The 16,140-nt window shown below is 36.0% G+C and overlaps 2 protein-coding genes across 3 annotated transcripts in view; one reads left to right on the top strand and one right to left on the bottom strand.

Moving 5' to 3' along the window:
- Positions 1-6,828, top strand: part of LOC127656834 (G protein-coupled receptor 137Ba-like) — a 29,171-nt gene extending 22,343 nt beyond the window's left edge. Inside the window, exons 5-7 of one of the 2 annotated variants that reach the window (XM_052145322.1) lie at positions 1,562-1,687; positions 1,966-2,090; positions 2,281-6,828. In XM_052145322.1, the coding sequence (XP_052001282.1) occupies positions 1,562-1,687; positions 1,966-2,090; positions 2,281-2,506 (477 nt within the window). In that variant the 3' untranslated portion in view covers positions 2,507-6,828. Of the gene's footprint in view, positions 1-1,561; positions 1,688-1,965; positions 2,091-2,277 lie in introns of both variants that reach the window. The other variant, XM_052145321.1, reaches the window with a different exon arrangement.
- A 188-nt stretch (positions 6,829-7,016) lies between these two features.
- LOC127656836 (ERO1-like protein alpha) lies at positions 7,017-14,752 on the bottom strand. The gene is made up of 16 exons (XM_052145323.1): positions 14,530-14,752; positions 14,214-14,333; positions 14,041-14,124; positions 13,889-13,927; positions 13,727-13,803; positions 10,255-10,328; positions 9,993-10,113; positions 9,846-9,892; positions 9,691-9,702; positions 9,586-9,612; positions 9,406-9,498; positions 8,187-8,433; positions 8,023-8,092; positions 7,835-7,921; positions 7,615-7,751; positions 7,017-7,525 (listed from the first exon to the last, which is right to left on the bottom strand). Exons 1-16 carry the CDS (start codon positions 14,614-14,616, stop codon positions 7,459-7,461), a joined length of 1,389 nt encoding a protein of 462 aa, XP_052001283.1. The 5' UTR covers positions 14,617-14,752; the 3' UTR covers positions 7,017-7,458.
- Positions 14,753-16,140: the final 1,388 nt, after the last annotated feature.

Below are 16,140 nucleotides of genomic sequence, written 5' to 3'. Positions count from 1 at the left end.
AAGGATGGCTGGCTGGCTGCCTGCCTGGTGGTGACCTAGATTGGTTTCACCTCTAAGACGGTCCGACAAGAATCTGAGGTTCCCCTGAACATTCTGCCCTCTTCTCTGACTCAGCTTTGTATGTTTGGGTGCCTGTCTGCTCGCTTATTGTTCATAATGCCATTTTGTCTGTCTCATGTAAAGCTGTTGTCAGGATTTGGTTGGCATTCTGTTATGGTGTTTTGCCTGCTGGCGTTTAATTCTGGGGTTGTTTACAACATACCTTGTCCTTCATTTGGTCTTTTTTGTGTTTTTGTGTTCACAAATTTGCTTGTCGTAGGCCAGTAGATGTGCATATGTAGATATTTTTGCATATATTTCAGTAATGGTGTTAAAAAAAACTAAAAAAAAAAACAACTCAAAATTAGTATAAATCACATTTATTTATTTTGTTTCCATATTGGAATTGATTTTTAACAATAACTTATTAACCTTTAAAGACAGTACTACCGTGACCTTCAAGGTAAGCTAATCAATGGTTTAGGTGTCTGTTGATCCGAGATCAGAGAAGAATCGAGAATTGTGGTTTTCGAAGCATGGCAAAAGAGCTCTGCTGGACTCTTCCATGGCGCGCTGCAAATAGTTTTATATATCTAAATATTTTGCAATGTTCTATACTTATCAACCATTTTAAATCTTTGTAGTTTACATATTTCCATAATTTGTATCATGCATTTTGCAATGCTTCATGGGATTGTAGTTTATTCCCGCATGAAAAATGTTAAAGGAATAGTTAATCTAAAAATGAAAATTATCTCATTATTTACTTATGCCAGATGTGTATGACTTTCTTTTTTCTACAGAACACCAAGATATTTAGAAGTATATCCGGTCAGTATGCAAGTGAATGGGTACCAAAACTTTGAAGGTCTAAAAGCACATTTAAAGGCAGTTTAAAAATTAACTCCAGTGGAAAGTGACTTTAGTGGTTAAATCCATATCTTCAGAAGTGTCATGATTGTGTGGGTAAGAAACAGATCAATATTGAAGTCCTTTTCTTTTACTATGAATCTCTACTTTCACTTTCACACTCTTTTGCATTAGGCTATTCAGATTCTTTGTGCATATTGCAACCTACTGGGCAGGGAGGATCATTTATAGTAAAAAAGGTCTTCAATATTTATCTGTTTATTTTATGTGCTTTTAGACCTTCAGTGTTTTGGTACACATTCACATGCGTACTGACCTGAGATGATACTTCTAAAAATCTTAATTTTTTTGCTTTACATTACAAATTTTGTAATGTTGTGAACCACCTCAGAGCTGGCTGGTTTGGTTCATTGCTTAAACTCTTCTAAAAGATTCTATGAATAAAAGAGGGGGGAAAAATTGCTTCAGAACCAAGAGCGACTGAAAAAGGGAGCGGGCACTGTTGCGCTTCATACAAGTTCAATCCATAACTGCCTCGTTTTCATTTTGCATCAAACTAAATGGTGTCTATTGGCCTTTACAGTGTCCCAATACATCAATATGATCATAATTAGAAAGTTCTCAATGTCTTGCTCTGTATTTATGTTTTTAGGCTGATGCAGAGAATATCAATGGGGAAGCCTACGTGGTCTTCGGTATCATACTGTTCTTCTGGGAGCTGCTGCCCACCAGTCTTGTTGTGGTGTTCTTCAGAGTGCAGCGGCCCAATCAAAACCTGGTGAGAGTCTAATCCTGTCTCACTTCTCTAAATCTGTCCATCAATATCACAGCTGGACACTCAATGATGAAGGTCTGGGATTGGCTTTATAACCCCACTGGAGAGCCGTTTCCCCATCAGATAGAAATAATTACTCCGATTTCTGCCCCAGTAAACACCTCATTTAACAGAATGGAAAACCACACAGATCCATGCTGCTTTGTCTTAGTCATATATTTGCCTTTCTGTGTTGGAGGAATCATAGTTTTATTTATATGCTGTATACACTGTTTCCGCAGACACCTGGCGGTATAATCAACAATCACAGCTTTAGTTCCAGGGCATATTTCTTTGATAACCCTCGGCGCTATGATAGTGACGATGACCTGCCTCGAAATGCAATATCCCGAGGAGAGAGACGCAGGTATGTGTGATTTAGCATTTTTTTCTTTTATAAAATGAATGGAAAGTTGCATAGAAACCTGAAATTTAACAGCTGTCAAACGTTTTAAAGCTAGTGTTTTGTATTAAGTTGGTTAAAGAGGGTTTTAAAGGAATAGTTCACCCAAAAATTTAAATTGTATCCTCATTTGCTCTCTACTGTTTTCCAGCAGTACCTTGTCATCCACGCCACAAACGGGACCCAGTTTGTACGGTTCGATCCAGAGGAAAAGCAGTCTTACAGGGATCCCTCACCTACTGAACGGTCCCCAAACATCAACCGCCCCTCTTCTTTTCGCTTCCGGCAACATCCAGACAAATCAACACCATAACTACTATTCCACCCCACAGAACTACTACTCACCCTCCCAGACTCACTACTCCACGCCTCAGAACTAATGCAGATGACCCTTCTGTGAATTTATGTAGTCTGAGGTTTTGGCTCAGGCTGGGCACAGGCCTCTCGGACCTCATTGAGCAATGCTTTGCAGTCGTTTTCCCCCTCAGTCCATTTATCTGCCCACTTCAAGGCACTGTCCCAGCGAGCAGACAGTAGTCATGGCAATGACCGTGGGTGGGAGGAATTATAAGGGACCATACAAAGGGGTTGGGGGAGATAAGCGTTGGAGTGACTGTTGACACTGAACAATGTTCTTCTTCAGTGGTGAGCTGAAGGAACATTTATTTGTGTTGTTGAAAGCCAGACTATTGGTCCAGCTTTTCCTCTGTGTTCTCATACTTTTTAGACTGTCAATCTCATTGGTTTAGAACTTTGCTGCAATGATCTCTGAACATTCGGCTCATGGACTCCCCTCTGTGAGTTGGGATGTGCTTTTTGCACTTATTATGTATATTTCATTCCTGTATTAATTGGAGGCCTGAATGTGGTGATGGTGGTGTTGAGATTTTCTTGGGAGTATACTTTGCATATTACATTGTCCAAGTCCATTCAAGACTCCATATCCGGCTTTTTTCCCCAAGAGGCTTTTCAAGACCAACATCCAGGAAGTCACAATATTCTGGATTCGTCGAGGGCATCAAGGTCCTCTGGTACTAGGAGTCAGTGTTCACTTACAAAAAACATGAAGTCCATGTGTCTTTCTTTTATTCCTATGACATTTTATTCCTTTGCCAAAGAGCCCATGCTTAAATCCAGGCGTGACATTAGAGTCTCCATGCTTTGTAGATTTTCACGCTTCTCAATGGTGAAGAGAAACATAAAGACTGATAACTCCTGGACTGATCCCTGAAATCTAGTGTAATCTAATGTACCATATGTGACTAGGAAGTTTAACTCTAGTTGCAGTCTCTTATATTTAGGTACTTTCAGTGATTGCTTTGAAGAGCCTTTCAAATAGGCTTATGGGTGAATTTACCCATTTATGATCAATACATATACAGCGATTTATCTTTTGTCAAAATCTAGCTTATTGTATCAACCATATCGCTCTGCAGGAATGCCTGAAATGGTGCCATTGTATGACTTTCCTAGAGAAAACATGTTGCACAAAATTGATGTTTTTATTGAACATGTTTCATAAGCTTTATATCATCATTCCTCTATAGTTGTATCTTGCAGGAACATGATTAGTCTGCAAACAATCTCCCATATCCAGTACAGTATAGTAAGTGGTACAGAGCTTTAAGGAATGTTCTGGATTTATTATAAGTTAACCTCAATCAAAAGCATTTGTGGCATAATGTTGATCAAAAATATTTGTACTCACCCCTCATTTATTTGAGAAAAAGCGGTAACAGTGAGGCACTTACAATAGAAGTGATTTGGGCCAGTCCATAAACATTTAAATACACACTGTTTCTAACGTATAGCCACAAGATATAAACATTATACTTGTAAACATGATCTTCTTGTGATAAAATCACTTACTTGCCTAAACGGTGTAAAGTTATATCCAATATGACACAACGCAACAACTTAAACCCTCTAAACTGGTAAATGTTGTAATGCACTCAATTTAAAAAACATTTATATTTTAATTTATGAAACTAAAATCATGTTAACAAGTATGAGTATGTCTTGTGGCCATACCATTTGAAATGGTGTAGATTTCAGCATTTATGGATTGGCCCCTTTCACTTCCATTTGTAAGTGCCTTACAGTAACCCATTTGTTATTTATTTTTTAATTATTTTGAGGGACAAGTAAATTTGTTTTTTTGTGGTAATCAACATTATGCTACATATGCAGTCTTTTGAGATTTAACAAATTTTATCGAACTGGACGATTCCTTTAAATGAAATGGCCCTTTCCATTTCCCTGAAAATAAATTGTTTTAGCAAAAGTAAAGCTGATGTTTGTCTATTTGTATCACCCAGTTGGCTGCTCTGTGTACATTACAAGCTGTGTACTTGATATCAACAATCATCAAATGTTAAAGCAGCATGGTTCCCCCCATTTCACTGTCACTGTATGTATGACCTGGCTTGAGTTGATAAGCACTCATTCTGCTTTTTTGGGATCCCATGCTGTTAAACCAGAACTGGAGCTGGTATTATAAATGATGAATGAATGGTAGAGGACGTTAGATTGAAAATGCGGCTGGGTTTAGACCTATACACCTGCTAAAATTGCTCTGTAGTTGGATTTCTATATATATATATATAAATAAATAAAACATTTTTTTAAATAATTTTAAACTTTGTACTGCAGGGTTTTGTGTATGTTGCATATAAAAAAAGTTATGAATGATTTTAATTGATTATTTTAAGTCAGCCTTGTCATACAATTTCAATTTCGTGTAGCATATGTGTAAAGCTTTTCAGCATTGTTAATCGATGGAAAGGTGACACGTTTAATCTAATGCTGATTTGGTTGTGAACATATTTCCTGACAAACAGCTGACAGGAAATGGGCTGTGTATGAACTTGTTTATTTGACATTTAAGTTATAAATGTCAGTCTGGTTTGAAAAATGTTACTGTGAAATTCATCAAACCAACCCATGTATCTCGCAAAAGCGCAAGTAAAGCCTTTTATTATTATGATTTTTTTTTTCCGTTTTATTTGTGGCCAATGAATGTAACTTGTTTACCCATTTTTGTAGTCCATTAAAGATGTACACAAGCACTACCATAAAAAAAAAAGTTTTATTGCACTGTTTTTGGAAAAAAAAAAAAAAAGGTAATTTTCATTTTCTGGAATCAGGAGAGTATGATCATTTTAAAATGAAATGCTAATTAAGGAAAAGGAAACGACTTGGGGTTTTGTATAGTGCAGATTGCAACAGCACATCAATTCTAAATGGCAAGTGGTTAAAAATGCACCAAAAATAGTTTCCAGCAAAAATATAACCAAATCAAATACAGTCACAAAGCATTAAAAAACTTAACATTTCAACACCATTCCTTTCAACCATATGTTATTAACTCCAGACCTAACATGTTTCTGTATCTTTCCAGTGTTTTTGCTTCCAAATACCAGTGTTCATTTCTCTTAAGTCTAATTGTGTTTACGTTACTTGGCTGAACTCATAGCCACAAATCAATTTGTAGTGGTTAAGTCAAATTGAGTCTCTTGCAACATCATATTCTTGGACAGAGATACCTCTGAATGCTCAGTGCAATGAGTATGTAATTCCAATGTCATGGGTTCGATTCCTAGGGAATCGTGGATGTATTTTGATAAAATGTATACCTTGAATGCGTCGTTAGTTACTTTGGATTAAAGCACCAAATTTACACTCAGTGAGCACTTAATTTAGGATCTCTATGATCCAAATAAAGTGCCTGATGTGGTCATCTACTGTTGTAACCCATCCAGCTCAAGGTTCTACGTGTGCATTCTGAGATTCTATTCTGCTCACTACAATTGTACAGAGTAGTTATCTGAATTACCGTAGCCTTTCTATCAGCTCGAACGAGTCTGGTCTCTCTCTCTCTCTCATATATATATCAACAAAGGTGTTTCTGTCTGCAGAACACAGGATGTTTTTTTTTTTTAAAACAACTTTACTCAAAAGTCTAGAGACTGTTGCGTGTGAAAATCCCAGGAGATCAGCAGTTACAGAAATACTCCAACCAGCCTGTCTGGCACCAACAATCATGCCATGGTCAAAATCACTGAGATCAAATTTTTTCCCCATTCATATGGTTGGTGTGAACATTAAGCTCCTGACCTGCAAGATTATGCACTGCACTCCTGGCACACGATTGGCTGATTAGATAATCGCATGAATAAGTCAGTGAACAGGCATTCCTAAAACAAAAAGTGCTAAGTGGGTGTATAAATGACACCGCTAAACCTCCCTAAAAACGAATAGTTCACCCAAAAATTAAAGTTCTCATCATTTACTGAATTTCATGCCATCCCAGATGTGTATGACTTTCTGTCTTCTGCAGAACACAAAGATTTTTAGAAGAATATTTCAACTCAGACTCCAGTGGTTTAATATTTGTCTCCTGAAGCAATGCAGTATTTTGGATGAGCAACAGATCAAAATTTAATTAATTTTATTTTACTATAAATCTATAAATTACTATACAATATTCAAAATGTGAAAGTGAAATTTGAGATTTATATTAGGAAAATGACTTGAATATTGATCTGTTTCTCACACACACCTTCTTAAGACATAGATTTAACCACTGGAGTCATATGGATTACTTTTATGCTGCCTTAATGTACTTTTTGACCTTTAACATTTCTGGTCACCATTCACTTGCATTTTATGGACCTACAGAGGTTAAATATTCTTCTAAAAATCTTTGTGTTCAGCAGAAGAAAGTCATACACAGCTGGGATGGCATAAAGGTGAGTAAATTATGTATTTTCATTTTTGGGTGAACTTTTACTTTAAAAGATAGATTCATTACAAAATGAATGCAAAACACATGAGCCTAACTCAATACAACCACATCTGAAGTGTTTATGGAAAGATAACAGAACAACATTCAAAATAAACAGCAGATCTCTTATTGAAATACACAATTCAACGTAATTCAGTCAATGTGCTAAAAACTCTAGATGACCTTGCAACTGTCAAAGATTCAAAAGGCACATATAGAAATATTACAGAATTATGACACTTTAAACTATTAATCTTTCTAAAGAAAAAGAAATATATTCAATCTTGAAAGAAATTGTAACTTGACTATATAATGACAAAATATGTAAATATTGTGCCTCTCTTTGTAAATCAATCTGAAGTGTTTTTGTTTTTTGTTCCTGAGAAGCAGTCAGACAAATTTTCGTCACCTATTTGGTCACCACATATCATGATGCAATTATCCTCTATACCCATAAAAGCCTTAGGGCTAAAGTGATCAAGTACTACAGTAAGGTGCTGTTAAAAACAATTGGTGTAAAATAAGGTTCTGTAAAGTTTTCTTTTTTCAGTCACTGTCTGACTTTGACAATAGTGAGCGAAAGTTCTTCAACTCTCTGACACTTGTCGATATTCTGAAACAAAGAGAACATGTTAGAACAAAACAAGATATTTGGAAAAATATCAAGCTCTCTGAAAAGATATTTCGAATCATATGCTGTACCTTCCAAATGCATTAAACAGAGAGACAATTTCTTGCCGACTGAGCTGAAAAGATGGATTGGTCTTGCTTGTATTGGGCATGGCCTCTATTTGCCTTTCAGAAAACAGGATTTTAAGTGCTGTTCCCAGGCCCTGTGTCTGAGAGATGTTCACATATCAGTGCAAGTAACATTATCTGGTTACCTGTTAAAGCCAAGCACTCTTCTTCTTTGTTGTCTTACCTGTAATTTACCCCAAAGTCTGCATTTAAAGCATTCAACACAGTCCATGATACGTGATATGTTTTTGAAGGTGAGCTTGAAGTCTTCCTGATGTCAGTGCACAAAAGCAATTGAGTAACAGTTGAGAAATTAACTTTTGTTTTTTTACTGTAACAAGATTATTCATCACTGAAAAGAAGCATACTGACTTTTAGTTTCATGGCCTCCTTGTTGTTTCCAGCAAATAGTGTGGTCTCATCAAAATGCAATGGAAAAGATCTGCAAATAAAGAATTAGATGTAATATCAACATTTTAAGACACTCATCCAAATCAATAACATGTCATTTTATTCTGTAGCTGCAATGTTCTTACTTGGCCACTTGGAGGAGCTCTAAAAGCAGTTTCTTGTTCTCGCTGTCTTGTGCCGGTTGGCCAGTGTACAGATGGAAAGTAGAAAACTCAAAGTAAGGGAGAACTTTAGCCAGAGCACGCAGCTCAATGAGGTACAGGAAGTAGAGGTTGCGTAGCCTCTTTGGTCCCTCTCCTTTTGTCAAATCTTCATCAAATCTCACCTGGAACTCCGTGACATTGTGACCCCACTTCATCTTGAACCAATTCTCTGACAAATCGAATCAAAACGATACACCAAAGCATCTCAAACAAGGTCAAGGTGAAAATGATTCAAGCATGCACACGTAATGGTATCAAACAAGAATTCTAAAGAATCATCTGATGTCGTGTCCACACTAATACCTTGTTGTTTTCCGCTACGTTTACGCCTCTCGTCCACACTAGATGAGATGAAAACAAAGGCGTTTTATACTTTGGAAAAAAATGGTGTTTCAGGAAACAGAAAACAGAGTTTCAAACTTAAAGGGATAGTTCGCCCGAAAATGAACATTTTCTCATCAGTTACTCACCCTCATGCTATCCCAGATGTGTATAATTTCCTTTCTTCTGCTGAACACGAAAGATGTTTAGAAGGATTTCTCAGCTCTGTAGGTCCATAAATACAAGTGAATAGTTGGCTCCAAAAAGCACATAAAGATAAAGATACCCTAGTGGTTTATTCTATGTCTTCAGAAGCAATGTGATAGTGGTGGGTGAGAAACAGATCAATATTTAAGTAATTTTTTATTATATATTAGCCTCCCAGCCCCGTAGATGGCGATATGCACAAAGAATGCGAATCGCCAAAATAAAAATTGTATGTGCTTTTTGACCTTCAAAGTTCTGGTCACCATTCACTTGCATTGTATGGACCTACAGAGCTTAAATATTCTTCTAAATATATTTGTTTGTGTTCAGCAGAGGAAAGAAAGTCATACACAACTGGGATGGCATGAGGGTGAGTAAATGATGAGAGAATTTTCATTTTTGGGTGAACTATCCCTTTAAACAGATTAGTGTGAACGTGGCCTAAGGATTAAAAGATATTCTACTGGATAAAACGTAGATTTTTTGAGGAATTTTTGTTTGATACCCAAGTATGACAGAAATGTCATTAGCATTCCTTAAAAAAAGAATGAGAACAGAACTGTTGATATGTGGTCCTTTGGCCATGACTTTCTTTAGGTAGGTATTAACTCACCATCTAGTAGGTACCTGGCGCTCAGATGTACGTTTATACTGGCATGCAGTCCTGAAATCAGCCTGAAGAAAGCTCTTTTCTCCACGCACAAGCCTGAAGGAAAAAAAACAGATAAGGCAAAATGGAAAATGAAAATGTATATAATGTGATAAAACACACAGTCCTTATGCAGACACTTACCTTCCAGCCAGTGGTAGAATCCCTGCCCTTAAATAAGAAATAGGCCTGTCAGTTCCAAGCTGATTATTAACTAAATGGACTTGGATTGGACAAATGCAATCTTACCATCAATGTCTCCTAAAGTGGAAAGATGGAGAAAGCAAAGATAATGGGTCATGACTTTTAAGAAGAGAATCATTTTGATATGGAAATACTGCAAATAAAATGACAATAATTTAAAAACATACTAAGTACAGAAGATAAAGCTAATAAATTCTCACCACTGTTAAACACCAAAGGATTCAGTGGTCGTTTGACTGAGTAAGGCCTGAAAGTAAAAAAATAAATAAAAAGGATGCCGGTTGTTACAGACATAATGAGAACACATCAATATTCAGATAGAATAACTGTGATCTCTAAATCTTTACTTGAAACAGTTCTCCTCATATATGCTGTTCCATATGCGCCAGGCCTCCGGTCCTTTATAGCCAGTGAAACGCTCAGGATTTAGCAGGAGGTCAACATACTGTGAGTCAGGTGAGTCCTCATCTGAGACAACGACAAAAAAACACCCCCATATATTTCCAGCCTATTACACTCATAAATGTTTACTGGTCTTGTAGCCCAATTTGTACTTGCCTATTCAGGTGAATAGCTAATTATTAAACCTAAAAATAACAGAAAACGTACCATCTAGCATGCAGAAACGGTCAGAATCATCATCGTGTTTTTTCCACTCTTGTAGAGCCTGGCGTGTCTCATCACTATACAATAAAACAGTGAAACAATATGACTTTTTGCAGAAACAAGGTTGTAAAACAGAGAATGCACATACATCACAGTCACAGATTTGCTGTATGACTCTGACAGTCAGGAAGTCACATTTAAGTCAACTGGAGTGGGGACAAAAAATTTAAACAAATTAATTGCTCAGTTTCCTGTGATTAATCGTGATTAACTGTGGCTGATGATACATTAAAACAAACATAAAAAAAAAAAGAAAATCATTATAAATATTTTTTTTTTAACTTTGTTTCAAAGAACTGGCAAGAAATTGGTTAGTCAACAATTATTCTAATTATTTAAATATGTACATGTTAAAATATTAATTTTCGTTTGCAGATAGAGTTAATAAGATTCATTTTTACAGGATTAACTCTTTGATACAAGTACATTGTATACATGCCATAAAATCAGTGGCCACGTTGTAATTAAATGTTTGGCAAAATGTTCTGTTATTTAACATTCGACTTTTAAAAAAATAGAATCAAATGGGCAGATTCAATTTATATTAAGCTTTATTGGTGAGATACACTTAAGGGTACACTGCCAGTGCATTATTAGACACTATACATAGATATAAAACAAACTGAAAGCTGAACTTTAATTTGCTGAAGTTTAAAATCTCAAAACTATTATTTTCTCTGGCTGCCGTTCAGTCTCTCTCATGCGGTTTTGCTTTTGACACTGGTTCAGATGACAGTAAGTGAGCATATTCAGGAAATGTGAAGAGATGCATCAGCTTGCCCATATCTCTCCCACACCTGGCTCACCGCTTGCAGGTGAAGTCTACATTCTCTGTACACTAAATCCAAGCATGGGACGTGCATCGCTTGTAATAAATCAGTTTCTATGCTAGGATATGCAGTTGTGTCGAGCACGTACCTCCACGAAATTTAAACATGCCAATTTTAGCCAAAGGAAGTGGGGAAAAACATAAGTGAAGTTACTGAATTCATTGTATAAAATGTACTTTTATACAAATGTACATTTTAAACGTGTTAAAAAGGCCAATTATTAAATCGCAATTTCCCAACACTAGTTTTTTAATTGGCCAATGCTTCAAGAAATAGTCCGGGTTCAATACAAGCTCAGCTCAATCGACAGCATGTGGTATAATGTTGATTACCTAAAAAAAATAAAATAAAATAAAACATTTCGACTCGTACGTCCTTTTCTTTTAAAAAAGCAATTATCGAGTTTACATTGATGCACATACAACGAAAGTGAATGGGGCCAATTTCTAGAAGGTTTAAAGGCAGAAATGTGTTTTATTTTATAAAAGCACACATTAATTCTTGGTTAAAACGTGTATACTATTTGAGCTGTAAAGTTTAAATTGTCATTTTAGAGTTTATGACGTTACGTCATCATGGCAACAAAGTTGTAAAATTGGACAACTTTACACAGAAAAGGTTAGCAAGTGATTTTATCACACTAAAATCATGTTAAAACTAGGTCTGTCGATTTAACGTGTTAATTCAATGTGATCAATTTTATTAAAAATAACGCGTTAAAAATATTTACACAATTAATCGCAATGCCCCCGGACCATAATAAGGAAGATTCCTGAGAAATGCAAGCTTGTAATACCACATGTTTACTCCAGGAGGCAGTAAGTGAAACGTCAGCTGTATGAGGAATGTGCAGTTTATACAGTGAGGAAAACAACCATCCAGCAGACGGCACAGCACAGGCATGCGTTACGTTCTTGCATTCAAAAACACTTGATGGAGCAAACTAAGGGATCTCAAGATGTGTTCTAAGTATTAAACTATATTTAACTTGACACAGTGACTAAACATTTTATGTTTATGACGCAACGCACCTGAGACGCTACACACAAGGTTGTCTGACGCAGGTGCACATTGATGGGTCCTTAAACAAGCCCTCATAATAAATCTCCAACTGATTGACAAATTCACTTGTGAAATGGATTGCTGTATGCCAATGATTGTCTTATGTTCAATAATATGGTGTATAATATATATATATATATATATATATATATATATATATATATATGTAAGGAATAATTGACGACGGGCCGTTGAATTATTAGAAAAATAATGCACACCGGGTGGTAATGCGGTCACGACGTGAAGCGAGTGGCGTTACACCGGTGTGCATTATTTCAAATAATTCAACGCCCGAGTCAATTATTCCGCTTATACTACAGTTACCACACCTCGAAACATTGTTCAGATGATGTGATTCTAGACGTTTGTCAAGTTTTTGTCATTAAAACGCTCTTGTATGTAGGACTAATTTCTTACGCATCTAATCCCATGCCTCCGTTGCTAATTCCAAAACGTCATTTTAGAGTTAGTAACGGAGGTTTGAGCCACTGACAGCAGACTAATGCAGTTATTAGTGTAGTTATTAGAGAGACAGAGGTTGCAATAATGAGACAGAAAATCATGTAGCGTCATATTATTTAATTTATTTATTAATTCATACGTTATAATTCATTCGTTAATTCGAACGAATTTATTTATTAAAATTAAACTGCACGTTAAACACATTGACAGCCCAAGCTGTTGTTTTTTTGGTGTTTTCTTCATGTTTTTCGCCCTCGATACGGTCTAGCTGTTCTTCTCTGATTGTTTTATGTCTTTTGTTGTTGCCGGCTGCCTTTGATGTCCTCTTCCGTTTATTTGTTTTTTCATCTGAGCTATCCAATACTGCGGTCGCCCAGTTGTTAAAATGTTTATGTTCACCATAAATATTAAAATTTACTTCCGGAAAATCAAAATAGTCTGTCATTTTTTTCCTCTTGAAGTTGAAGTGGATTTGTCGCTGTCACTTCTTGTTATGAATTGTATCCTATTTTCCGTTATTACAGTTGACTACGCGAAGTGATATGGAACTGTAATGCGATCAAGACCTGCCTGGAACTACTTTAGCCGTGCGTTTCCCTGAAAATAATTGCACACCTTAGAACGTTCTCAACCAATCAGAATCAAGCATTCAACAGCCCTGTAGTAAAAATATATATATATACAAATTTAATATTTAAAGATAACTATGTATAATTATTTCATCATTATATATTGAATTATTGTTATATGAGGGGCTTTGTATATATTTGTACATGCGCTTAATTAATCGGGACACCGTGTAATTCAATTAATAATTTTAATCGATTGATAGCCCTAGTTAAAATGTATATTTATTCCGTCTTGTGGCTATATTTTTGAAACAGTGAGTATTTTAATGTTTACGAGTTGGCTCCATTCACTTCCATTGTAAGTGCCTCACTGTTAATCAGATTTTAGCTTTTTATGTGGTAATCAATATTATGCAACACATTTCATTTGTATTCCTTTAAGCTATTACTGAATATATAATAGTAGTTGATAATGAATACAATTTGCTTTACCTGAGGGAACTGTTGACAGCTCCAAGTTTCTCTGCCATCTCGCACTCCTCAATCTCCTGACTGGCTTCTGCTGAATACTGTGAAGAAAGAAAAATATCAACATCCCCCAAATGACTACATGTGTACATATCCACTAAATTAAATGGGTGTTATCTACAATACCATATAACTGCTGGATTTAAGGCCCTCGGGTACTTCACTCTGCACAGAATTAAGGAGCATTTTCAACTTTAAAAGCCACACACAAAATCACTCAAGACAAAATAAACAATTGATTAAAAAAATTAAATAAATAAATAAAAAATAACACTCACTGGTGTGCATGGTTTCACAGCACAGTATTTGAGTCCACATTGGCTGTTGTCGGTCCAGAATGGACACGGGTTGTTTAGATTGACCTGATGAGCATTATATCAAATGTTAGAAATAAAAGAGTAAATCTTAGCCAACAGATTTAATTTCACACTATTGTCCATTATGAAAACACCTTGTAAAATCTGAAATAATCAGATGACAGTAATTTCTGCAGTCTGGGAAAGACATCTCCGTTGTTGAACTTGTCAATGGTCTCAATATCACATGCACAATCATCCAGGGTCCCAGTGACCTACAACCAAACAAAAGTAGAACATCCTATAAAACATCTTTTGACACGTCTAGTTTGCTGTCTATTTACAGGACAACAACGTTTACTAATTCAGTAGCATATACTTTAATAATAATTCATATAACATGGTATTTACATGGCAGTCCAATGTACTTCTAAGAATATGATCCTACGTGATGTCCGATGCTGATCTCACCTGACAGAAACACCTGTGCGCAGCTGATCCTGCTGTGATCATGTGGATGATGCTGGTGACCAGCACCAACAGAATGAAGAATTTCATTGTCAGTAAAACGGGTTGAGCATCAAACGGGGTCTCTGTTTAAGTGAATGTCTTCAAACAGCTACTCACTCGTTGTGACTGTGGTGTGGTCTGTTGTGGTATGTGTCATTAACAGTTCCAGAGTATAACACGTCGCTATATGACTCACGTGTTCACTCTCATTTCACTTCCGATTCAATGATGCGGTACGTGAACTACGTGACTCGGATCTTTCTGCGATATGACCGCGCGCTACAAACGATTCTTACAGATGTTCAATACGCGTGAGAGCATTCTTATCACATTTAGGGTATTATTGAATGGCCAGTATCACGTTACTTTACGGTCTGCAGCCCATTTAGGGCCCATTTAGTGGGCAGAATTACAATGTTTCCCCTCACATCGTTCAGAACATTGAAGACATTGCCTAGATCTATGGTCGATTTTGAGTTCACTGTCAAAATTAATCATTTGTTATTTAAGATAATGTGATATACAGCACATATATAGATATTTACAAACAAGGTAGAATAGAACAGAATACACTGGGACTCTTGTATTACAGCCTTGCTGTAATATGAAAAATCATCCATTGTAATGTTATTTTCAAACTACATTGTGATCTTTTCATACCGTTCACCACAAGATGTCGCCAAAGACTATAGGTTCTGAATTTGTCTTTCTCTGATCATATATAGGCTATTTTAAAATGAAACAGCCTTGGGAAAGTGAAATGAGGGTATGCTTTAATTCCAACTCTTTTGGCGCCCTGTAATAAGATCATATTAATAGAATAATATAATGATAATATAGGCTAATATACTAGGGTATTTCTGCAAAATCTGTGCCTTTTGTGTCCCTAATTAACATGCCCCAACTATGACAATGAAGGTGCACACAGTAAGTTTTTGTTCATGTTGTCTTAGACTTACATTGACACCCACTGCCCTGGATGAAGCATCAAACGCAATAGTTTTCAGTTATGCCAATGTAAAAATTCACAATTCACCGTCAACCATGATTAATTTAATCCATCTGTCTGTCTGTCATTCTATCTATCTATCTATCTATCTGTATTTCTTTCTTCTATCTATCTATCTATCTATCTATCTATCTATCTATCTATCTATCTATCTGTCTGTCTGTCTGTCTGTCTGTCTGTCTGTCTGTCTGTCTGTCTGTCATTATATCTATCTGTCTATCTATCTGTCTGTCTGTATTTCTATCTATCTATCTATCTATCTGTCTGTCATTCTATCTATCTATCTGTCTGTCATTCTATCTATCTGTCTGTCTGACATTCTATCTATCTGTCTGTATTTCTTTCTATCTATCTATCTATCTATCTTCCATTATATCTATCTGTCTGTCTGTCATTCTATCTGTCATTCTATCTATCTATCTATCTATCTATCTATCTATCTATCTATCTATCTATCTATCTATCTATCTATCTATCTATCTATCTATCTATCTATCTATCTATCTATCTATCTATCTGTCTGTCTGTCTGTCTATCTATCTATCTGTCTGTCTGTCTGTCAT

This window comes from Xyrauchen texanus, chromosome 16 (assembly GCF_025860055.1).
Source record: "Xyrauchen texanus isolate HMW12.3.18 chromosome 16, RBS_HiC_50CHRs, whole genome shotgun sequence".
Lineage (NCBI taxonomy): Eukaryota > Metazoa > Chordata > Actinopteri > Cypriniformes > Catostomidae > Xyrauchen > Xyrauchen texanus.
The sequence above is the reverse complement of the archived record's forward strand: the minus strand, read 5'-3'. Positions and strand labels throughout refer to the sequence as shown.

Excerpts from the sequence above, each read along its gene's own strand:
- LOC127656836 (XM_052145323.1), bottom strand. The coding sequence starts at position 14,616 with ATGAAATTCTTCATTCTGTTGGTGCTGGTCACCAGCATCATCCACATG. Across the intron at positions 9,893-9,992 it reads TATGAGGAGAACTGTTTCAA|GCCTTACTCAGTCAAACGAC; the intron begins GTAAAGATTTAG and ends TTTTACTTTCAG. Across the intron at positions 8,093-8,186 it reads GAGCTCCTCCAAGTGGCCAA|ATCTTTTCCATTGCATTTTG; the intron begins GTAAGAACATTG and ends CTTTATTTGCAG.